The sequence below is a fragment of the Triplophysa rosa genome, linkage group LG21 (assembly GCF_024868665.1).
Source record: "Triplophysa rosa linkage group LG21, Trosa_1v2, whole genome shotgun sequence".
Classification (NCBI taxonomy): domain Eukaryota; kingdom Metazoa; phylum Chordata; class Actinopteri; order Cypriniformes; family Nemacheilidae; genus Triplophysa; species Triplophysa rosa.
In genome coordinates this window covers 3,599,164-3,625,124 of record NC_079910.1, presented here as the reverse complement: position 1 = coordinate 3,625,124, position 25,961 = coordinate 3,599,164, and the positions used below count along the sequence as shown (strand labels likewise).

At 37.9% G+C, this 25,961-nt stretch overlaps 1 protein-coding gene across 4 annotated transcripts in view; it reads left to right on the top strand.

Annotated features, from left to right (window-relative positions):
* plekhg5b (pleckstrin homology domain containing, family G (with RhoGef domain) member 5b) overlaps positions 1-25,961 on the top strand; it is a 53,509-nt gene continuing 27,548 nt past the window's right edge. The window contains exons 1-2 of one of the 4 annotated variants that reach the window (XM_057319099.1): positions 1-97; positions 10,327-10,403. In XM_057319099.1, coding sequence (XP_057175082.1) covers positions 16-97; positions 10,327-10,403 — 159 coding nt within the window. In that variant the 5' untranslated portion in view covers positions 1-15. Of the gene's footprint in view, positions 98-6,513; positions 6,653-10,326; positions 10,404-18,968; positions 19,126-20,690; positions 20,781-25,961 lie in introns of those variants that run through there. The other 3 variants (XM_057319098.1, XM_057319102.1, XM_057319103.1) reach the window with 3 other exon arrangements.

The following is a 25,961-nucleotide window of genomic DNA, read 5'->3' as shown; positions in this document are numbered from 1 at the left end:
GTAAAATCAGACACAATGGTACCCAACAAGTGGACTATGCATCCAATTCTTCACAAATCACCGCCTAGAAGTTGGCTGGGCATCCGGCTCCGTCTCAGTAAGTTTTCTTTTCTCTCTAATGATATTTACCTGCATCAAAAGCAAACAATACATTTTTAGCTGAGATGTAAAGATGCTTACGCTGTCTAAATTCAATGTCAAACATTAACGTATGTTGGCAATACTTCAGAACTGCATTTCTGAAACATGTCTTGGCTTGCTGGTGTTTATATTGAATTTTGTGCCATTTTACTATAAACAAAAAATGTATTTCAATTTTGGTTTAATCACACTACTTCTGTAGAGACAGCAGGTGAAGTCAATAGTATTGGTTTGACATTCCATACGTTAGCATACAGTAATATTTGTTTACGGACCTTTTGAAATATACTGAGTGACATTCATATATTTCAGCTATTTTTTTTGTGCACGACACGTGTGTGCTTTTCTGCATGTGCCAGGTCTGTTTTTGAAGTCATTCATATGAATTAATAACAAAGCCTTTATTTTTGTGCATCACTGATGGTGCCAACGTGAGTTAATTACGATGCAGTTTTAGATCATTTAAATATGGTTGTACATCTACAATTCATACCGTTTCAGAACAAAACAGCCTGTGGAGAGTCTTGGTTATGGATCAGACAAATTGTTAAGTGGCCTGTTGTGATGTAGATTCATGAATTCATAAATTTAAGAGGTGCTTGTCTATGTAAATACGCCGGTTCAGTGTGACAGTAGGATAATGTGTGCGGCTGTTTTGCGGTTGCTAAGGCTTTCTGAATCATTGAATATGGATGCTAGATTGTTCTAGTTAGTTGCTGTATTGACACAAAGTTTGTTACTTAAAGATCGGGTATCATGCTTTGTCATGCATTCTGACTTCTTCACACTGTTAAACGTGCTGGCTTCTCATGCTTAACATGGTCTTGTTAAAAAAGGAGTTGGTCATATGGCGTAGTATTTCTGTACTTGATACACTTCCCCAGCAATCCAACTTTCGGAAAGTTTTTTATAAGTCTGGATCCCTGTTTCGTAAGAGGGATCCTATTCCTTTTATTGGCCATTCTCCCGGAAAAGCACGGCAAGGCGAAAGAAAGAGCCCGCCCACGAGCCAACCGACGAGCGAGACCCGCTTACCATCAAGATTATCTGCACTGTGTCAAGATGGGCTGCGCTGCAGCTCGTTACTCTTGCCACAGTTTAGGTGTGTCTTTCAGTGATGGATGTTATATAAACGCTGGATATAACGCTGGATTTGGAGATCGCTTGAAACTTATAGATGTAGTTACAAACTAAGTCATACGTCTGTGTTTTGTTGGCAATCGGCGTGTACGTGCATAATGTACAAAATACGAAGGGTTTAATGTGATGATGTGTTGCTTGCTCGTTGCTTGTTTATTAATGTAAAAATGAACTCGTTTATGTATTTATTAAAAAAAAGCCTTGTACTTCTGCATTTACAGATTGATAGACACACGTTTATAATGGGCTTTATGATCTATTTAAACATTTTCTGCGTCATTACATTTACCTCTGCAATCACAACACAATAAGTCTTTAAGTCTGAATGTTTATTTATAGAAAGCCTGAACTAAAGGGTGTGTGGTACGCCAGAAGCTAAAGTTACTATAGTCCACTCAAGCTTTCCTAAAATACACGTGTTTGATGTCATAGCATCTTGTGTGTAGTTGATTTCTCGGAAACACCTTCAGGCTTGCTTAAGTTTGATTGGTTGTTGTATCTAACTGATTGTTTCCATTCATTTTAGATGCATGCTTTCTCTTCTCTTTAGGTACCTTAAAGGGGGTCATATGGCTCGAACACGTGTTTTTCTGTGTCTTTGATGTGTTATAAGTTGCCCATGCATGTATTTGACACGTAAAATTGCAAAAATTTAAGTATCGGAACAGAAGATGCATTCTATGTAAAAGCGAATGCTCACCCAGACCTGCCTGAAACACCTCTTGTAACCACACCCCCACAAATCTACGTCAGTTCGTGGTATGATTTCACTAACACCGCCCAAATGTATACGCAAATAAGGGGGGTGTACCTGTCAGTACAATTGCTTTGGAACCTTGAAAGCATTCGACCAATCACTACGCACTGGTTAACTGGCCAATCATAGCACACCTAGCTTTTCACAGCGATGAGCTTTGTAAAAAATCAATTTGTAAAATTTCAGAGAAGCGGGGCAAAGAGGAGATACAAACATGCTCGGTATGTGGAAAATACAGCGTTTTTGAACCTTAAATCGTGTATACACATTGCGTTACATCTAAAACAAATGATAATATTTGTTTTAGCCGTGTCATATGACCCCTTTAAAGGCACAGTTCACTCAGTCATCATTTATTAACCCATCATGATGTTCAAAACGCCTATCTGTCTCTTTCTTCTGTGGAACACAAACAAAGATATTTTGAGAAATAATATTGTGGATTTGTGTTTATATGGAAGTCAATGGGAGTTAATGTTGTTTGGTTACCGACATTCTTCAAAATATCTTTTGTGTTCTGCAGAAGAAAGAAAATTCATTCAGGTTGAAATATAATGAAGGTGAATAAATGATGAAGAATTTTCATTTATGTGTGAACTATCCCTTTAAATTTGTCATCGCATCTCTGTTAGAGAAGACTGTGTTTTAAATGGGTTCCTCATCCTTTAATTCTCCCCTTAACAGTACTGTCAAATCCCTCTGCTTTAAGCTTATTATCAGTTGTGTCAAAGGGTTTTAATTCCCCCTGATTTCTTTCCCATGTCTGTTTGTGCTTTGTTCACTTACTGTAAGGTTTTTTAGATGTAAATACTATAAAATTATCTGATGAGCTTGTCAGATTCACAATAATGTAATCGATTACATGGAACGCTGTAGGGTTAACCTACTGTACTCTGCTTCATGTCCGTACCTGTAAAAGCCAGACACAATCCCCCCGTCCCCCCCCCCCACACACACACACACACACATTAATGCTTTCCGCTTTTCAAGTCCTGAGATGATGTAATGAGTAGTCCCTCACAGCGGTTGCCTCTACAGGCCAACAATCCCCTTTCCCATCATCCTCCTCTCTGTCCAGCTTTCCGCTCACTTTTATCATGCACCAGTAAAGCCTAAGGCTCCGCTATTAGCATATTCTTCTTCGTCCGGGTCCTGCCCTTGATTTAAGTGCTTGTCCAGCGATTAGGCTCGTGGAATGATTGTGGTTAGCAGTAATTTACGTGTGCACACAGCCAGAGTCGACTTGAGTGATTCCTCAGCCTGGAGGTGGAATGTGCGGTGCGTCAGTTCAGGCTCCAGCTGTGATAAGTAATATTAATTTTGATAATGAATGTTGTACTACTGAAGGAACAAAGAGCCAGAAAACAAATAGGAGGATATCTGAAGGATATTATCTAGACATGAGGGTTTTAGATGAAAGCAATGAGCCAAAATGTCACATGTGTAATACTGTATTACATACAGTACAATGTATGTGTGTGTAAATAATATACTCTATATATGGTGAAAGGGCCTTAGATCATGCTTTATGTCCTACCGCTGATACTGTTGTAAAGTTTAGTAAGGCCAGCGTGACTCCTCACCATCAGCTTAAGTCTTAGGAGGATCTCAGTTGTGTTAATGACCATGTCTCTGCCAGGGATGAGCTCTCTAATATCTGCTTGTGCACAGAGAAAGACGCTCTAGCTTTTCATTATGTCACTAAATACCGCATGCTGTTGCGGTAAACGTAACATTTGGGGATTTCGAAAAACAGGGTTTAGATAAGAGGCATATCAGTTATTTTCATGGTCCTCCCGCAGGTATGAGGTAGCAGAAATCCGGCCCTGTGTTGCTTCGTATGGTTTAAAAGCTGTGTATAAACTTTCAAATATTTAAGATGAAGATCACTTAAAAATAAAATTGATTTCATCGCATGTCCCTTCAAACCTGTTTGACTGCAGAACATGTTTAGAAGAACATTGGTAAACAAACAATGTCGCACCATTGTAGACTGATTATGGTTTTGTTTTCAGCTTTATGGTATGGTTTATTCATCAACTTTTATTTTTTAGGTTTTTTGTTAATTTTTGTTTAATTTTTAGCATGTCTGTTATTTGGGTATTTCCAAAAAAGTGCCATGTGTCCTGTGGTGTGACAGCAAAAATGTAGAAAACAAACTGTTAACAATATTTTATTTCAAAATGATTAATATTTACTGTGTATTTATAATATAAAATAGCATAAGAGAGATTTATTTTCTTTGTTTGCACCTTTTTTGCTGTCACACCATAAGACACATTTGTCAGCTACCCATGTGCTTTTATCATTTTATTATTTATCTGTTTATTTCTTATGTTGCTATGAAAGTTTATTTTATTTTATTTTTTATTATTTTCAGTTAGTAAATTTAGTGTCTTACTGCTTAAACTTATTTCAGTTTATTGCTGAGTCAAAATTTCTAATAATTGTTAAGTTCAAGTTCTTTAATAATATCAATATATCGTCACTTCTGAAACCTTGGATGTGCAAATTCAAGTATTTAATACTTTTTAAAGTAAAAATGTGTTAAATACGGTGTTGAGAACTTTTTAATACTTTATATTGGTAAGATATTTGCAAAACCCATTGACAAACATAAAGGCTGACTAATCATAATGATTCAAGGCCAAAAAATAAATATCACAAAATATGGAGATACAAGGTTTCAGAAGGACAGCAGCAATATTAATATTTGATAGTTTCAGTTTTAGTAAACTATAATAACCAATTGACTACCATTGTATGGACAAAAAAAAAACACCAAGGCACTTCTTAAAATATCTTTTGTGTTCCACAGAATAAAGGTTTTGAATGACATGAGGGTAAATAAATACATTTTAGGGGATCTCTTTAACTCTTTAATAGAAGGGTCCACAGCTCTTCTATTGTACGTTTAATAACATATTCAAGCATTTGTAGTATTTTAGATTTAAGTATAGCACATGTCTTGGCCTTTCTGTCTAAATATAGATTAATCTGTTATTTTCCACTGCTTTGGCATGCAGAGACCATCAAATTGCTCTCCACCTGTCAACACCCTCCACTCAGAAGAAAACACAACCAGTCCCGCCCGGTCACACTTCTGCACATAAACTCTACTACATTATCTAACAGACATCTGCTAGTGTGCATGTTCACTTAAATTCCTTCTGACATTTAACAGACTCTGAAGATGCAGAGGAAAAATCCCAAAATTCATTGAGTCCCCTATAATATGAAATTGGTTTCTCTGAGCCTGGTTCTTCAGCACATGGCGGGTCGATTCATTTCAAAAAGCTGCAACTTCAAAGCAGGGTTGGAATTACTACCATATGTACGACTCCAAGAGCGATCCTGCCCCAGCCTTACCCTCTAATTTCTTATCCCAAAATTGGACATCTGAATGGCCCCGCTACATCATCCCTCCCTTCCATATCCAGCACAGGATGTTCTCACAGTAATTCTTCACTACACGAGAAGGGCCAAGACGCTGCCAACGTGTTCCCTCGACATGTTTCAAACAAACTCATAAAAAGCGATTAAAGAGCGTGTGGGTATGATGTCATTCAGACTTTGCATACACCTCTTCTTTCTGTAGAGGTTTCTTTGTTATGTACAGTCTTATCAGAGCCTGGCCGGCGTCCATCCACGGAAACAGCTGACCGCTTTGTGGATGTTATTGCGGTCACACAGCCGTAATGCATAAATCTTTCTAGAAAAAGGAGGAAGGGATTCCTAATCGATGCAGAAAAATGTCTGGCTTTTACTGTTTGTGCAAATCATAGACAAAGTTCACAGTCTGTGTAGGAAGGCTTTGCAAGAGATCTTTGTTTCTACCATACTGGTCCGGTCTGTCAATCCCAGCATGCACTTTACCTCTGTATGAATGCAACGTTTGTCTGATAGTGTGGGTCGAACACCCATCAACCGGTACCCTTGCCCAAAATGCTTGCAGGGACTTGCAATGTGCCAGTTTGACTTGAATGGTCTCCCGAGATGAAGATGATGTAGAAGCACCGTCGTCTTTCCAATCAAGGAGGGACATTATTAAAAATCTGGTTTTGGAAGGATTAAATAATGTTTGAAAAGTTGGGAACTGCCTGACACTTGTTTGAAATACTGTTTGAAGGAATCAGTCATATGTTTTCAATCGTGATTTATTCGGTCGCTGGGAAATGGGAGCCAGGATTTGCTCGGGTTTGGAACACGGGACAAGTTTTGGCGTACCTAGTTTCACACTTTTATGGTTTGGAACTGGTGAAGCGGGATCAAAGGAAAGTTTAATTGAAAGAGAAGATGAGGTAACCACAGGTGTCTGCTTTATGGAGAATTGTTGGAGATTGAATAGATCCAGCTCTGTGTTTACTGCAGACAACAAAGAGTGTTTGTTTATCGTGTGACTGGATGTTATTTCTTTGAAAGCAGCTTTCTAAGATCAGTTAGTGGGGTGCTTATTTTTTAAGTTAGGATTTACAGCTTTGTGAATTACAATGTTTATGTACTGGAGGAAACGGGGAGCGTATGAGCTCGAGCCCCTCCCATCCTCTCTGACACATCTAGGGATGGATCGGATCTCGTGGTCGTCCTCTTTGGAAGTTATCTATGATGTCTATGGTAAGGGTGGATTCTCTTACACAAACCTCTTTTAAACTTTGAACAGGTACTAACAGAATCATTTAGCTATTTGTTTTGAAGCCAGAACAATACACATACACACAACTGGCCTTCTTCATATGTTGCTTTTTATTCTGTATATAATTTCAGTGCTGTTTTTACAAAAATCATCCCTCTATTCTTGATCTATTTGCTTTAGTACACCTCCATCCTGTTTAACATTATGCAATAGAAAATGTCCAAAATTAACCTTCGGGTACCTGTTAGAAATATTGAACATTTTGGCTTATTCATTCATTCAATTAAATGTATTATTCTTTTTTATTTTATTATTTTATTTTTTATTGTTTTTTATTTTATTTTATTTTATTAGCATTGAGTAGCGGCCTATTGTCTTCCTAGTGGAGTTTTTGGTCTCTCTTTTAGGAATGTGCTTGTGCTTTAAATAAAGCCATTTCAGTCTACTTTTCCAAACACCACAAGATAAGATTTTAAAAACAGAGTAGTGTCTCATAAAAAGCATAGATGATTAATAAAATCTACAGTATGTAATACTAGAACGTATAGAATTATTAAATTATTATAAGTTTTTAATTATTTATTTTTTAGTTGTTTCTTTGTTTATAGCTAAAACTGATCTCCCTGTCCTGATTGTTCTGTTTTGGCATTTAATGCTGTAAACCCTTTACAGGGCTCTAGACTGCGACTAAATGGTCGCATTTTGCGACTATTTTTCCTGCCAGTGCGACAAGTTTTTCTTAATGGTCGCACCGGTGCGACTGCCAAACTGATCAATATATTTTTGAGTATTATAAATTTAATGCGCAGAAATGTTATATTGTGCAAGCGGCGCATTCAGTCACAAATTTTCGTCTCCCCTCCTTAAAGCGCTCAATCTTGCAACTGAAATAAATATGCAGAATACAAGAATTTCCCCGGCTAAGGTACAAAACAGCAGAGATAACGAAATGTGTTGCGAGTATTGCATGCATGTGAAGCTAATGCAGGAAACATGTGTTTAAACTTTAAGCACTAAACTATTGTATAAAGCTCTCTAACAATACTGCAAAGCATACAAAACGTTATACATCATACTAAATACCATTTATTTGTAAGTCGCTATTGATAGAAGCCAAACGTGTATCAATGCAGCTTTCATGAAGAATAATCACTAAAAGCCTTGAGGTCTCGCGGGTTGTTTGAGATATGCGAGAGTCAGAGCACAAAATACTACACAGAGTTCTCTTTCACGCCTTCTTACTCTTAAACATACATATAAACACAAAATAACGTCAAAATTCCCATATGAACAAGAAACCTTGTAAAGGTATTCAGTTTCGTGACCAAACAGTTGGGAAACAAAACGCATGTGTGTTTCAGTATATTGCGCGAGCTCTTAAAGGGGCAGCAGCATAATAAAGAACTCTGTTTATAATGTTCATCAAACAACAACGGACGGGCCCCAAAACACTCACTGATATTAAAGGAATTGTGTTGTCTTATATGAGTTGTTCACAACAAATAAAGGAAGAAAGTAGCTTTAAGAAAGATGTGCTTTAAATATGGTAAAGTGTTGAAAGTTTACATATACAATACAAATAATTCAATCATAAACCATGATTTGTATTAATTTCTAATTGACTTATTAATGTATTAAATACATTTTAATGAAGTTTTAGTGATTCTTTTTTCTCACTCACCCCACGACTCTGGTGCTACCAAATTAAGGGCTGGTGCCACCAACTGAATAACTTGGTAGCACCAGTGCCACCTCTCTCAAGTGTTAGTCTAGAGCCCTGTCCCTTTCTGTCTGACAGGCTGTGACACACCTTATACGTAGACCACCTTATAGACTGCTGCCGTCTGCCATGGCTGACAAGGGTTTAGTCTCCAGAGCAATGCACGAGTACACTACCACAATTCAGACAAATCCAAAAGCATGACAACCGTCTCTGAGGTACAGAGGGATAAATTCACATCTAAAGCATTCTTCACATTCCCCATAAAATCCTGTACAAAAGCTACATGTAAACACGCTCTTAGAAACGTCCACTCTGCCTATACATGGTAAGGATGTCCCGGTACAGTCCAGGTAGAGAGTCCTTGCTGTGTGGTCTCGTTTGAGGTACAGTCTGATAAGACCACACACTTGTGGGACTTTGGGTCTGAGAACTCATTTGTCTTGTGCTTCACTCATTCTCATGATTATTAGAGGGGGTTGTTCATGTAAGAATCAGCCTTGCGTACTTAAAGGGATAGTTCACCCAAAAATCATTTTAATCACTCTCATGGCTCTTGTAAAATAAAATAAAATAAAATAAAATATTTTGAGAAATATCTATAGTGGTATCTAATAGTGGTTTTGGGTTCATATAATGGTAGTCAATGGGGTTCGGTGTTGTTTGGTTACCTACGTTCTTCAAAACATTTTTCGTGTTCTGCAGAAGAAAGAAAGTCATACAGGATTTGAAGGAGGTGAAACAGTCAGGAGGAAGTTAAAAAGGTTAAATAAGTAAACAAAAAGGCAAAGAAGTGGGAATCAAAGCAGGCTGCGGATGTTGTGGCCAGACAGTGTTGCGTCACGTGCTTTGATCGTTTTTTAATTCTAGACACCTCACTTTATTACTGTACATCTGAGATGTCTAAGGATTGCTGGACATTTTACTTTATCGTTTTAATATTTACATACCTTAAAGTAGCCATGTGGAGAATTTAGTGGCATCTATTGGTGAGATTGCGAATTGCAACCAACGGCTCACTCCACCTCTCACCCCTCCCTTTCGAAGCACTACGGTGGCTGACACAGGACTAAGATGTAGGTGCATTTCCGCTTCTTTGCTGAAGGAGATTACATATTTACGAAACGTGCTCTGTAGAGCAGTTTGTCTGTTTAGGGCTACTATAGAAACAAAGTGAATTCCATGTAAGGGTGTATGTAGATAAAAATAGCTCATTCTAAGGTAATAAAAACAACGCTTCATTATGTTAGGTCTTTATACACCTCTGAAGACATATGTATATGATATTCCATTTCTGTCAATAGATACTCCAAAAAATTACACGCTGGACCTTTAAATGATTAAACCCCCAGATCTCCAGGTGGCAAAGATGTCTGGAAATTTCCTAAAAAATATTTATCTGTAAGATAAGGCAAGTTTTAGTTGAATAGAAAGTGTTGAGTCGATTTTAACACGGAATTGCCAAATGTAACTGTTACTCTCTTAAAAAACTAACAGAGACATAAAACAGCAAATTAACATTTAAACAAGTGCCATTGTTTTTTTTGTTGTTAATGGAGTGATCTCTTATTTTAGTTTAACATCATGTGGTAATGAGAAACACATTTAACCCCAGTTTGGAATTAAGCAAAACTGATACTGAACCCTGGTTTTTTATTGCCACTTCCGTTTCATCGCTTCCTCCATCAACATTCAGTTTAGATGCCTGGAGGATGATAAATCGGTGACCTCCATTGACCACCTAACAACACACTTAAACCCAGTTGGAACACCTTAGTAACGGCATAGCAATGCACACATAAGATGTCTGCCAAATGCATTTAATCGACATGTAGAACTGAATAGTGTTATTTAGAGTTTGTTTAGAAAATGTACAGCTCATATCTCGATCATCAAGATCTTTAAAATGCTGTTTTCATGTGTTTAATGTTGTAGATGAGAAGGCCGCTCAGGAAGAGGAGCATGTGTTGTGTCAGCATCCAGACTGCATGGACCACCGTCAAGCCACAAAGGTAAGATCAGACCACTTAGTGACCTCTCTAAACAGCCGAGCGCTTTCTAAAGATCACGCGAGCTCTCTGCTCTCTGTCTGCCTCTCGGTGGAGGGTCGTGTGGTTGTAAGCATCATCTGGAGCCCTCGAGTCCTGCCGGGATGTGAGGTCATCTCTCTAGCCATCAGACTGTGAAGTAAATTCCCCTTCATAAGCTGATGTTCTCTGTATGAGGAGAATGACTGGAAAGCGCAGAACAAAGGTCCATTCTCAGAGTGTCCTTGCATTGCAGGTTTTTACTTGGTTTTTACAGGTTCCTCTTTCCCGTCTACCAAGAGCGTTCCTGGAAACCAAGTGCGCTGTTATGAAAATAGCTGAACTTGTACTTTACCACCGAAAGATGGAGGTAAAGGGATAGTTCGACTAAAAATGACAATTCTTTCATTGTTTACTCAATCTCATGTCCAAACCCGAAGATGATGTTTTGAAGAAAGTTGATAACCAAACAACAGTGACCCCAATGACTTCCACTGTATCGACACAAAACCACTGAAACATTTCTCAAAATATCTTCTTTTGTGTTTCATGGGTCATGACAGAATTGTTTTAAGGGTGAACTGAGCATCTTTCAGTTTTAAAAATGTCCTACGTTGGTTTTCTGTCAGCAAGAACTGTTTACATGCCCTCTCTATTCTGAGAACAGAAGTCAGGTGATTTTATTTTAGGATAAGGAGGAAATGCAACAGAAAGCTGTCTGCAGTCGTCTTTTTTTAAGGTAATTAAAGGTGTCTTCCATACATCTATAAGATTACTATAAGCATGAAGGCTGCTGGTTACAGTGGACAGTGTCTCTGTGATATCTCAGGTTTGTAAGGGAGCACATTAGGGTTTGAGATTATGGGACCAGGGCCACAGTAGGGGGTCATCCTGCAGGAAAACCTCCGCGATGGTCGTCCTTGTCTGGCGCCAGAGGTCTCGGGCTGTGGTTACGTAAGGGATTACGGAGAACCTTGCAAGCGTGCATGGGGGATTTATATCGTTTTGTGGTCACCTTTCTGGTGACTCGTCATTGCTTTAATTCCTGGTCATGTATTCATAAGCAACGATATAACATGACTGATTATTACATGTAAGTCTTGGCCTTTATAGTCAGGTGGTTCATTGTAATTCAAAATACCAATTTGGATTCCTTTTGAGTGACATACTGTATTTAATTTCAGTAAAAATATTGACAATGTTTTCAAATAATGTGTTGGTCACACAAAGAGCGATCCCGCCCCAGGCTCACGCCATTGGTTATGTCAGGACCTGTTTTTTTAGGGTGTTGTCAAAACAGTGATGTGAGGGCGGGACTTTTATTTCAGGCTTTATTTTTGCTACTTTATTATTCTTCAGTGGACAGTAGCACATCCTGACCACTAGGTGGAGACAGAGAGACATGGCGTGGCAGTATGTGTGTGTGTGTGCGCGTGTGTTTTGGGCACATGTTCTTCAGTCAGATCTGTGCAAACCTGACAGCACATCAGTGTTGTTTGCTTTAGTCAAGATGCTCAACCTTAGCAACCGCATAGCAATGCCATGGCTTAGCAATGTGATGCTATAGTTTGTTACAGAAGCATTTTTGAAGCATGCAACATCTTTTTTAAAGCCTCGTAGACAAATAAAACCTACCAATTATAGTTTGTAATCATATATATAGATACGCTTTTCTATTACTCTATTGTCCTTTAGACCCGGGTTTCCCAAACTTTTCAGCCCACGACCCCCAAAATAACAGTGCCAGGGACTCGAGACCCCCACTATCCTCAGAGGTGGGTATAGGATACAAACATTGCGCGCAACTGCACACTTATTAGGTCTTTCCAAACATGTGTATAATGACAACACAAAAGAACACAGTCTAACATAATATGACTTTATAGTTATTTACTCATTATTTTACTTGTTGTTATACATAAACCATGAACTATTACTACAGATGGTCAAATTTCATCAAACTGATTCGAGTGAATAAAATATCCTAAACTTAAATCTTGAAAAAGAATCTGCGTGCACATATGGGACTGTTTAACGTGGTGCCGTAAATTGACTTGCTGCACCTAACCTAATGCGGCTGCTAATGTGACGTAATCACCTCAGGGGTCACGATCGAGGGGGGGTTCCAAAGGCTGATGGCTTTTTATTTGCATGGTTTTATTTTTAACATAACTAATATTTGTATGTTTTGATACACTTATTGGTTAAATACGATATTCCTAATAATGAAAAAATGATTTCTGGAAATGATCTTGCAACCCACCCTCGCGGCCTTGCGACTCCCCCCCTCCCGACCCCTACTTTGGGAACCCTTGCTTTAGACCCTGTGGATGATAAATCATAGGCTGAATACACGACAGGGCAGAGCACTGAATCATAACTTGTGTCTCATCCCTGACTCCGTGACTTCTGTTGCACAATGAGCTCAGCCCTTCATACTGGTTTTAAGTGGATTGTATTTATTTATAGTGTCTAACACTGCTGACTACACATTACATGCACAATGTTTTGGAAATACAGTTTCAGAAAGAGCTTTTTCACAACTGTGTGAAAGCGCTGTGGTGTTTGTTAAATGCAAGTGTGGTATACTGTAGTTTTTTTAACAGGCTTAGATGGAAAGATGGATATTTGCCGGTTGCTGAAGGTGCAGACGGGCTCTTCTGCTTATTTTTCCAGTTTGTAATGAAGTTTAGGTGCAATCAGTAGTTGCATATGCTTCATTAAAGTAACATTGAACATATTCCAAGTTAGACACCGTGTTACTTCCTGGATCTTTTGACTGACAGGAGTCTCGTCCAATCAGCAGGAACTATTCAGAATACCTCTTATTTGTCGTTGCGTTTTCAGAGTTGTTTGTTTGTTTCCGAAATTGTTTTGGTGTGTTACGGTTTGTTTTTAGATTTGGTATTGTGTTTTCAGATTTGTATGTTGTTAGATTTGCAAATTGTTGTTTTGTATTGCACTTCCCGGCCACCGTAAATTCCTAAATGTAGCATCACAAATGTTTTTGGTTATCAAATAAGAAATGTCTTATTTGCAGTCTGCTATGTTTAATTTATTCCTCTAAAGGTCCAGTGTTTGAAATTTAGTGGCATCTAGTGGTGGGGTTGTGAATTGCCCTCCCCCTCCCTTTCAAAGCACTGCGGAGGCTGACACATTAAATTACATTTATTCATTTGGCAGACGCTTTTATCCAAAGCGACTTACAAGTAGGAGAGCATATAAATATTTACATGGGTTCTTTTAGGCTGATTGAAAACTAGACGTGCAGCTGCATTCTGGATCATTTGCAAGGGCTTGACTGCATTGGTTGGAAGGCCGGCCAGTAGAGAATTGCAGTAGTCCAGTCTTGATATGACCAGAGCTTGGACTAGCAGCTGAGAGGCATGCTCCGACAGGAACGGCCTGATTTTCCTGATGTTGTAAAGCACATACCTGCAAGTTCGAGAGGTTGCTGCGATGTGGTCGTCGAACATCACCCCCAGGTTCCTCGCAGACACAACATGGCGAATTACATGAAAAGGAAAGCGGTGTATGTCGATAGAAATAGCTCATTCTAAGGCAATAAAAACATAAAGCTTCATCATGTAAGGTCTTTAAACACCTCCGAAGGCCTAGTTATGTGTATAATATGGCATTTCTGTCAATAGATCCTCCAAAAAATGACACACAGCACCTTTTAAAGAAAGTGTCCATTAGTTCAACCATGGTCTAATTATAGTAACCATAATTTGTAGTAAAACCATATTAACCACGTACTTGCTATAATTTCACCACAATAACCATAGTTTAACCATGATATTTGTAGTAAAACTATAGTCATCATAACTATAATCATACTTTTTGAACTTTTACTGTAAAAACATGGATATTTTCCAAAGCCCTTTAAAACATTTTGTGAAGTCTTTTGACTTTTCGTTTTAATGAGAAAAACATGAATGCTTCTGAATTGCCTAATGCACTTTAAGAAATGAAATAGTCTGCGTCGTCTGTTTCCGTGAACAGATGGGCCAGTCCGAGCATGCTTCTGTCGCTCTGAGCCAATTACCTCGATTCACTACCCAACAGGACCAGACAGCACCGGGCAAGGTGTGCTTCGCCAGAGAACACTACCCCACCAAAGATAAACAGCTGAGCGCCCTGCATTCATCTGGATGTGTGTCAAACACGCTAAAGGATCAGATATCGGCCCTCCTTTTCTTTATAACACATCGTCTTCTTGTGTCACAAATGAATCTTCCATCATTCAGCCGCACGCTTACTCAACTCTAAAGTTTCCACCAGGGAAAGGGCCCTGTCCACTTTTTCTAGATCATTTAAAATTTCCCTCATGTTTCTTTACTCCGACGTTAATCTTTCCCGAGTCTTGCCGTTGAGTGATGGAGCACATTGTCGTCTCATTTGCCCGCCGTTTCTTATTTTGCGTCCTTTTCCAAACGGCCCATAAATATTTAGCTTTTCATTACTCGTGTGATTTATGGGTATCTCTGGGTAACCGCAGTTCATGGTTACTGCAACAGCTTCTTTTTTATAAATGAACCTTTAAGAGCCATTATGAGCTGTAAGATTTGGCCATCGGCCTGTTTGGGTCGTATTGGACGTCCTGTTTTCTTATGACTTTTCATTATGGAGTCAGGGTTGGTTGATCCAATAACTGCGTTTGCAAGTTCAACTAGCAAGTTTATCGTAGTCGTTTTGTGGTTTTGATCATTTTAGCGATTGTGCTTTAAATGTAAGAATGTAAGAGACGCTGAAAATGGCTTGTGGCCACAGATTTGATCAGCTATTCAGACGTCAAAATCCTTGAAAGTGTAGCTGATTTTTCTTCTCTTTGCACGCATGGTTTTGCACTCTCCAAATTCAGTGTGTGTTTTCGCTTCTCAAACGCCGTCTGAGCGGTTTGGGTCTGCACCCCATCATTGTCAATTTCCTACCGATTTTTCCCCACAGATTGTTTTGCCATTAAATAACCACCAAAAGCATAAACTCGGCTCGAAGGGACGAGGTAATGTCTCGCGAGCGGATGATTTCACTGTTGCGTAATGGCCGTGGAGCTGTGGGAGAGTGTGTGGTGAGGGTGGATGTGGGCAGGGCGCAAACGTCTGCCGGTTAAAATAGGATAATGACTTTTCAATGGAGAGTGCACAGAGTGTCTCTGATTGGTGCGTGAGACCTCTGGTCATCAGTCTATCATCCATCACAGAAACTGCACGTTTGCGAAAGGTTTTATGCAACGGATATGACGACGGTTCTGACTTCGTAAAGATGAGGGCTTTCGGATAAATGGTGAAGCATCCGTAGTTTACAGTAAGACACCAACATCTGATCAAATCTGACACTATAATTAGTATATTCATCCAGATTCACATCACAGTAATAGTTCCAGTTAACACCAGTTGTCTCAGGAGGAAGTATTTTTCACCTTTCCCTCTGTTAGGTATTTTCCTGGGAACAAGGTGTTGCGTAATATTGGTTTCTCCGAAATGGATACCTAATGCTTATGTCGAGCTCTGTGAATAGGTGCAAATATATAGCAAGATGTCTAAATGTTTGTGTTATGGGCTTGTTGAGATCTGTGACTTTCATGAGGAAGTCTTGTGGGGAAAAAAAATGCCATTACTTTTATTTCGAGCGTTCAGTTTTGTATAGGTTTTAGGTGTCTAAAATTTGAAAATCTAAAATCTGCTGTCTGAATCTTTTTTGTTATTAGTTATTGAGCAAGTACAACAAAAACCGAAGTGTTACATACTCAAATTCCTAACCGTTAGCTTATAATAATGATTTGTAAGTTGATCTGTTGGGTATGTTTTGGCATGTAATACAAACTGCCATTCGACTTCAACCCAATACTTTAATATATATTTGTTTATCTATGTTGCTTAACTTTTTATTTTAGTTTTATATTGTTGTAAGCATGCTTGAATTAGTTTATATGATGTTCTTTATTCGTAGTGTTTTAATGTTTAGTCTAAGTTATAATATTCTATGTTTCCCATGAAAATATAGCCTTTGTTGCTGATATGGAATGTAAGACAAAATTAGTAAATGCACAATAAAATGACAAAAAAATGACATGTTAAAAATTAAGTAACCTATATTTTTATGTTCTAAACAGAAATGGCTGTAAAGAAGTTTAAAAGTAAATTATAATTCATATTAAATGAAATTAAAAACAAGCTTTTGTATGTAAATGAAACTTTAGCCATTAAAAAAATTACAAAACAATACACAAATATCACATTGTCAAAATATTCTGACGTTTACGGTGTTGTTAAATGCACAGGTGAATCAAACCAAAACAATATTCTATATATTATTTATTCTATATATAAGCCACATCACGGCTGACCTGTGTAAATGAATCATGTTTTGACAAGAAGGGCCATTTAGTGTTCAGATGTATGTCAGCTGCATAGAGGCACTCGTGCTACATCTTCACGATTGCTTTGCTCGGAGCAGCTGAACCCCTCAGATAATTGTATTGCTGCTGTCTGCCTCTTTAAATATAGTCTCATTTAATTCAGGGAGACGGCGGGGGGTGATGATGGAGGGTCCTGCTGAGGGATGCTATTCCCCCAACACACACACAAGTTCGCTCTCTTATTTACAAAGCTAATTATGAAAGACTTAAGTGGAGCTTAGTGTAGTTTAATGCTAAAGGTACAGTGAGTTTTGTTTTGGTGCCTGTGGAACTTGAGCATTTTTGTCCACATTGTTTCAATTCTCTGGAAACACACAAACTGATAAAACGTGGAGTTCACTTTAAAGGTCCAATGTGTAATTTTTTGTGCTGCAGAATCTGTATTATATTTATTATGTTTTTAAGTGTGAGAGGTCTGCATTTTTATATTTGTGCCTTAAAGATGTTGCATAACTGATATTAATCACTTTCATGTTAAAATTTATGATAACCTCAGGTTTTTGTGTGCGTTTTCTTATTGCTCTTATAAGGGAATGTAAAACAATATTTAAACTTTTTTTCATAAGCATTTAATAAGACCATCACAAAAGACTGATGCTTAAAGGGATAGGTCACCCAAAAATTCCCTACTATGGAATCTAATGCAGGATAAGATCTAATTGGTTACTGACATTCTTCAAATATCTTACTTTGTGTTCAGCAAAGGAACAGTTTAAACATGTCTGGAACAAACTTAGGGTGAGTAAATGATGACAGATTTTTTTATTCTGGGGTGAACTATCCCCCAACAGGGTTAACAGATCATTTTAAGGACCTCTGGTATGTAAACTAGAATAGCATAATTTGCAAATTCATTAGTTTGTCTTATGGGATGTACAGTCTGGTCTCGCAGGAATTTGCAAGGTGGCTAATTCGTATGAATTTGTTCATTCAAATGTGAATCATACACATAATTGGCAAAAACAACAATGAAGCACCAGACCTGTCAGTGGTGCATACGCAGATCATACTAAAAACATAAAAATGAGATCATAAAAATGTATACAAATTAGCCACCTTGCAAAATAGTTACAAATTGCCATAAGACTTATAACTTAAAAAGCAAAAGTTATAAATATCTTCCAGATTTTGCAAGGGCTGTTGTTATTCTATGAGCAGAATGTCCATTTCACCCTGAGTTTTTGTTTATCTAAAACCACAAACGTCAGAATTTCAAAACCTTTCTCTTCTTGTCGAAGTAATTTCATTTTATTGCAATTTTGCACCCTGGCCGCCAAATCCATAAAAACATCATGCTGATGCAACAACAAAACAAAGCACTTCTGTACAGGGATGATTTTGTTGAGGGAGTGGTGATTTATGATGTACCGTGGTAAATCTCTGTAAACTAAAGCTATGCTGTCATCTGTTTGGGGTTTCAGAAGGATTTACCTCTGTTCTTTTTGACTGACGGGCCATATTTTTCAAAGAATTCAATTGATTTATTTTTTGATGGTTGTTATATTTCATTATGCGAGAAGATGCATGTAGATTATTGATTGCATGGGACAACATTATGCAGTTATGCAGTCAAAAATATTTGACCAATCAGAGTCAAGTATTCCAGATGGCTATGTTTTATAAAGTGTTTAATATTATTAGTGGAAGTAGTTAACGTGATGTGCCAAAAAAATCAGTTTTCACACATTTAAGGGATTGCCAGATATGTTTTTCTCTTCCTCAAGAACAGGATTCACATGAATTGATATTCAGATAAGCTTCACGTGAAACTCTATATCTAGGGAGGTGAAGGAGATAAGACACATTTGATGAGAAAGTGCTGATCTTCATCATAGCTAAACAATCAGATTGAGATGAAAAGATGGCACAGTTTACGTATTTCGTATATATAGGGCATGATGGTGGTAAACAGTCCAAAGTAATATACAGTACTGTCGACATGATTAAATCTAATGCCCCTACCCCCCCCAAACACACATCTATGCTTACGCTGGCATTTAAATAGTCCCACAAGCACAGCTCGGGGGTACAAACAACACCCACGCTTGATGAAATGACACACAGATATTTTCCAGGGGATAGAAGCATTAAGCGTCTCATATAACATACCTGCCCTTGACCAAACACACACAGACAGACAGGCTTACAGAGTTATTAGATTGAAAGTGCAGCGGTCCAGCAAATCCTGGCACAGACTGCAGGAAGAACGAGAAGAGAGAACATCGGTGTGATTCAAAGAGCAACATGGATACATGCGGATCTACATGCGACTCTGACCCGCTGCAGGTGATGTCATGGGCTTAAGGTTATTTCTTTAGGGTTTGTTTGCCGTCTCCATCGTCATTTGTTTTTCTAAATTAATGTTCTGTCTCGCCTACTTTTCTTGGTTATTATGGGATGCATGTGTGCCGGTTGTGTTGGTGCGTGAGGAAGCTAAATTGTGTGGATTGTATGGCTTATGATGAGTCGCTGGAAGAGTTTAAACCTGTTATCGTAACGGTACATGCAGGTCTGGACTGGGGATAGAACAGGGCGGATATTTTGTCAGCATTTTTTAAAGTAGGTTGCGATCTCTGGTGTAGTCCACCTGGAAAAAATGCATTTAGCAACAAAATATCATATAAAAAATAATGTGTTTTTTTGTGTTTTGCTGATTATGGATGTACTCTATGGTATAATATATAACACGTAATGGTACATTGTTAATGGCTTTTGTGTGACTTTTTTACACTCTTAAAACTCAAACTTAATTGGAAATGTTTACACTCACCTTAAAACAACCTTCAGTAAACCTATTTTACTCTGCCAGCAATTTTAAGGTGCAGTGAGATATTACTTTTATTCTTATTTATACATATATATTGTATTATGCCATTATTTTGTAATGCATGTGCATATTTGGAAAAAGATATTTTAATTGCTGTAAAAATGGCATTTTTAAGTCAAATATGCATGAGAGTATTCTGGCTACAGTATGAAGATAAACTATTGGCAAAATACTGTAATGTGATTTTCCTAAAAAAAATTTGCAAAATCAATTGAAATTTGTTGAAAGTGTGCTTCGTTTAAAACAAATATATATTCGTTTCTCATTTAAAGTAGTAGTTCACTATAAATTTAAATTTCATAATTCACTCACCCACATGTCATACAAGCCGTCCGTGTGTTTAATTCTTCCTGTCGAAAACAAATTGAGGCTTATGAGGAAAGCTCTCCATGGTTTTTCTCCATATAATAGGCTTCCATATATTTATGTTTAAAACTATATAATTTTTTAGTTTTCATGAAATGACTAATCGGTTCACTAGACAACACCGTTATTCATTGGCTGGTGTCGTGTAGAGCCTTTTGAAGCTGCAATGAAACTGAAATTTGGACCCTAAGCAACAGCCCCCCGTTGAAGTCCATTATATGGATAAGAACACTGGAAAGCTTTGTATGACAATGGTAAGTGAATTTGCATGAAATTTTAACTTATAGTGAACTACTCCTTTAAAGTTGAACGTTTTTTCTAATTTTCCCAAAACAGCCTTTTCGACTTTCTTTTATCGAAATGTTATCAAAATGTTTCTTTTATCAAAAGAATAATTCATTTATGAGAAAGAATATTAAATAAATAATAGAAAATAAATATTAAAAGAATATTTATTTTATGTCTGTGTTTTTTCTTCTTATTTGCTTTCATTTGTAGCACTATCCCACAATGCACCAGTCTCTTCTCTCTTCCCTGCACCCTAAAGAGAAATTAATATTGACTAGCGTCCCTCTCCTTTCACTTCCTTCCCCCCCCCCCCTTCTGCGTCTCTTTCAAATCCTCCCCTTAAGCTATGGATAGCAGCGTTGCGTCAGAGCAGCGCTTTATATGTCTCTCTCTCTCTCTCTCTCTCTCTCTGTCTCTCTCAGACTCTTGACAGTTTTGAGTTGAATACACGCAGCTGCTGGTGAGTTCCACGCTTCTCTTCTTCTCCATGCTCACATTCGTTCACTTGTTCTCTTGTCTGCATGTGTTTTTGTTTATAACACGGATATGGAAAATAATGCTGTTTTATCTCATACATTTCTGCTTAAGTCATTAAGCAGAATATTAAATGTTGACGACTGACTTTACGAGCCATAATTCCAAAGCGTGTTAAAGCATGTCTTACTCTATGCCTGCTTGAAACGAATTTTTTTTTGTTTGTTTTACATTCGTAATTTGATGGATGTACGTCAACTTTCTGTTAGTGTAATGTTTCATAGACATCAGGTTTAAAGTTCCTTATAGACAGTGAAGAATCGTGATTTGTTTGTTGTTTGGTTTCATAATACATCTCGGTTTACCCATTGATGGTCTTTCAGAATTCTGTCTCGAACATCGTTGTGTATTAAATCCATACTTTTCTTCATAAGAAAGTATTGTCCAGGTGTGGGTGTGTACGTGTGCGTTTGGTTTTTAGGCGATGAGCTGATGCTACATGTTGAAACGCACGCTAAGTGGAATGCGTCTTGTGAAAATTGGCGTTAGTTGCTCTTTTAGCGAGGATGGGCTTATCAAACTTAGAGCCAAAAGCAGATTTTTGTGGTTCAGAAGTCTTCATTTGAATGTCAGAGACCTTGTGACTTTGTCCCAGAGTGTACAAACTCTACGAGGCAACCCCTAAGTAAACTTTGCTTTTTTCATGGAAAGTGATTGTGCTTGTAGAAATGTGGAACGCAAGTCTGTGTGTAAACCACAGGTTTAGTTCCAAGGTTCTCAGTGTTAGTCATTCGAGGAAGTTTCCACAGTGACCAAGTATGACTTTCGTTTGTTCAGAACGCAAGCGTGGAAATCCCACGCCCCTCCACAGACATTTGTCATCAGCTTCTGTGGATTCACTCGGTTTTGGCATGGCAAACAGAAGTCGTGATCTCCTGTTTTGAGTGTATGTCTGTGTGCCTTTGGAGAAGATGCAATGTCTTTTAAAGTTCACCTGAAAAAGACTATTCTGTCATTTCTCTCATCCTGGTGTTGTTCCAATTGGTATTCGTTTTAAAAAAGCGTCCAAGATGTTCCACATAATGTACCTCAGAGATGAAGCATTTTTGTATGCAAACCCCTGAAGCGAGATAGCATTTTAGGACTTCCGGTTCGGTCGCCAAAAGTCTATGGGTTTTTTGAATGGGGTTTTGGTAAATCGCCTGAAATAAGGTCTGTGGTTAACAAACCTCTAAGGCATAATTTGCGTGTGGGGCAGGTGGGACATGTCCCCCCCTTTTGAAAAAAAAACAGCATATGCTGGTTTGGTATGTTTTGATGCTGGTTTGTGCTGGTTTCAGATGGTCATGTGCTGGTTTAAGATGGTCCTTATCAGGTCATGTGCTGGTCCTTAGCTGGTTTAAGCTGGTCAAACCAGCACCAAAACATACCTAATTCAGTTTATACAGTTTTTTTCAACAGGGCCATCACTTTTTGGAAGAAATTAAGAAATGCTTGCGGAAGGTGTGTATTGTTTAGGGGCCGTTAACATCTAAAACTCGTGGAGAATGTTCATAATCCGCACTCGATGCGCTTGCATGTGCATCCAGTGTCCAAGCACAAAAACGCGTAAACCAATGAACAAGTGACATTTATAGTCATAGGAATAAACAGTTTTTAAGTGCAATGCACCACAACAGCCAAGCGACCTTCCCCTAATGACAGTTACAGGAACCACATACTATGAGAGCTGGAGTCGAAAAGCAGAGTAGCCAATGGACGGGCCGCCCACTATATATGATAAACATTCCCAACAAGTTATTATACAATTTAAAGTATTGTTTTTGTCATCTCTGTCTCCACCACTTTTCAAAACAAAGTTACGCCACTGCTAACACGTTGCTAAAAGCAACTACATACTGTACGTCCGAGGCTTGGTGGTGGTGACGTTGATATCGAGCGACCATATTGTAGTCTGTTTATAGCCTTGCGTTAGCTTTTTACTTCTGCCGATTGTATTTAGGATTCAAAAATAGCAAATATTGTGTTAATCTGTAAAGATTATCTTGATAGACAAAGCGTGTAAACATCATGAACATCACAGATTACATTTTTTGCGTTCTTCCAAAAGTCTATGGGAAAAATGCATAGGCTTTCGGTTGAGGGAACCAGCGCTGAGCTAACTTCCAGGTTGGCCTACAAAAATACGTCATCTCTGAGGTACTCTATTAAGGACAAGCAGAGGACGTCTCCAGTACCAAAAGCACTATGTAAAAACCATATGGTTTAAGACAAAATTTGAAGCTATCATTATATACTGAATATTTTACTTTCCATTCTAGCTTATATTCACACATGCACATTTAAACATATTGAGTGAAGTTACAGTAAGACAGAGTTGACTTTGGTGATGCCAAACGTCTTGTGTGTGTCAGCAGCATCGTGTAATACTGCATCCGTGTGGTCTCATGGTATGAAGAGGGTAAATTCTCACCGTGGTCACTGTATTCTGATACACGGATCTGGCCCACTGGTGCAGTAATGCGTTCCTTCATTTGAACAGTTCCGGCTGTCCGCTGACCCAAGACTGTGACCCATCAGTCAGTATCCTCGCTCTGCATTCTTTCTGGCTTCTTGTGTCTTGGTCATTGTCTGGAAATTCAAAACCATGACCTTTGTGTTGTTAACACGATGGTCTAACAAACAAACGTTTGTATAAAAATGTTTTTTTGGGGGGTCTGATTGGTAAAAAAAGATCAAATGTGACCCTGGATCACAAAACCAGTCTTAAGTAGCACGGGAACATTTTTAGTAAAAGACAAAAATACATTGTGTGGGTCAAAATTATCGATTTTTCATCATTAGGATATTAAGTAAAGATCATGTTCCATGAAGATATTTTGTAAATTTCCTACCTTAAATATATCAAAACTTTATTTTTGTGAGTGGATGGTCTGCCACAGTGCCCCTGATTAACAACTTTAAAGGCGATTTTCTCAATATTTTGATTTTTTTGCGCTCTCAGATTCCCGAGTTTTAAACCGTTGTATCTCAGCCAGATATTGTCCTATTCTAACAACTCATATATCTATAGAAAGTTTATTTATTCAGCTTTCAGATTATGTAAAATCTCAATTTCAAAAAATTGACCCATAAGACTGGTTTTGTTGTCCAGGGTCACAAATGTGTAATATTGGCCATTATTATTTGTAGTTTTTTTTATTTTGCCAATAAAAACGGAAGGTCAAGTTGAGTGCATTGCATTGTGGGATACAAAATTCCAAACCATGTATTCTACAGTTTTTTGCCATTTGTAATTTGGGTATTATATGAAAATACAAGCAAATGTACATACGGAAAGCTATATTGCAGAAAAAAAGGGCCTGAATAGTATATATTGGATATAACAGTTGCTTAATATTACCATTTTTTAGGAGTCTTGATGATGTTTTTATCTTTTGAAAAAGGTTTTGGTTTAAATGTGCCTACACAATTGGTTGGAAGTGTAAGAGAGTATGTAAGAAGGGGTGGGGTGTATAAATTGTTCCTCTACACCAAAACATTCATTTAGGCCGTCTTAAACTTATAACCATATGGACCCATTCAAACGAATTTTAATAACATGGCTTTCTGTTTTTAGCCTCGATTTAAGAGAAGGAAAACAAAGCGTAGAGCTAATATAACACCGCCTTGGTCTGTGTAAATGCTTTTTACTTTCTTAAATCTCTTTTCATTTAATGTGTATTTTATGGGCCAGACGCTTGTCTTGGAGTCACGGGTTGGAGCGGGTGGGGGAGCGTGGCACTGCTGTGAGCTGAGGGATCGCTTTGGTGCTGAGAAATTAAAAGCAAACGGCGACACTTTGATTTCACTTCCCTCATTGGTCGTCTGTCTTTCTAAGCACACAGAAGCTGAAAGATGTTTGGCTGTCGTTTCATTTGCGTAATTGCTCATTCACGTAACGGCCTAACCACACCATGTGTCGGTGTGAAGTTCACAAAGAATGTTAAAATAACCTTTAAAAAGTAGAAAAATAGCGATTCAAGTGCATTTGTTGTTATCCACTTTGTTTTTTGTTTTTAATATAAACAATATGTTTTATTTTTTGTCAATGCCCAACACAATCTCACTATTTTTATCTATTTTTACAAGGTGTCTATATATAAATTTAAAGGGACAGTTCACCCAAAAATAAAAGTTCTGTCATCATTTACTCACTCTCTTGTAATTTCAAACCTGTATGACTTTCTTTCTTCTGCAGAACACATATGTTGAAGAATGTTGATAAGCAAACAACTTGCATTAGTTTTGTGTCCATACAATAGAAATGAATGGGTACTACCGTTGTTTGGTTATCAACATTCTTCAAAATATCTTCTTTTGTGTTCTGCAGAAGAAACCGAGTCATACAGATTTAAAATGACATGAGGGTGAATAAATGATGACAGAATTTTCATTCACTTTAATTTGGTAGAAATCTGCTTTTCCACCAGTGATTGCATTATTGTTTATTTTTCTATTCACTATGTATTAATTTGTACTAGTTACACATTCCTGTGAGATCAGGCTGTAATGTTTATTTATCAAAAGTTATCAAACTTACATTTACATTTATGCGTTTGGCAGAAGCCAAAGCGACTTACATTACATGATACTACACATTTGTTTCTGACTATGTGCAATCCCCGGGATTGCTAGCGCCATGTTCTAACCGCTGAGCTACAGGAAAGCTCAAACTTGTTTAAATTGCAAATGTTGGCTAGTCTTTTAATGGACAGGTTAGGTTCATTCTGTGACAAAATGCTCAAAAAAATAACATAAATTAAAGGCAGGATAGGTGATTTGGTAAGATGCTAACTTTAGAATGCTAACACTGAAATCATGATCCCACCCTCCATGCGAATCGCCATCCAAAGCCACGCCTCCTCCAAAACGCATGAACGCGCACAAACCAGAAGCTCTTAGAACAATTCCAATTAAATTATATCTCATACACCAGTGAGAACATGTTATAGGACAAAGTAAATAACGTTACTACAATAGCGAAAACCGCTAACGTAAACAACAGCTTCAAAACGGGATTAGATGCAACGTAGTTCCCGTTAGACGCTGGGTAACGATGTAATACATAAAGGTCCACAAACTACATAAACAACATAATCGAAACCCATCAAAATCGAATCATAAC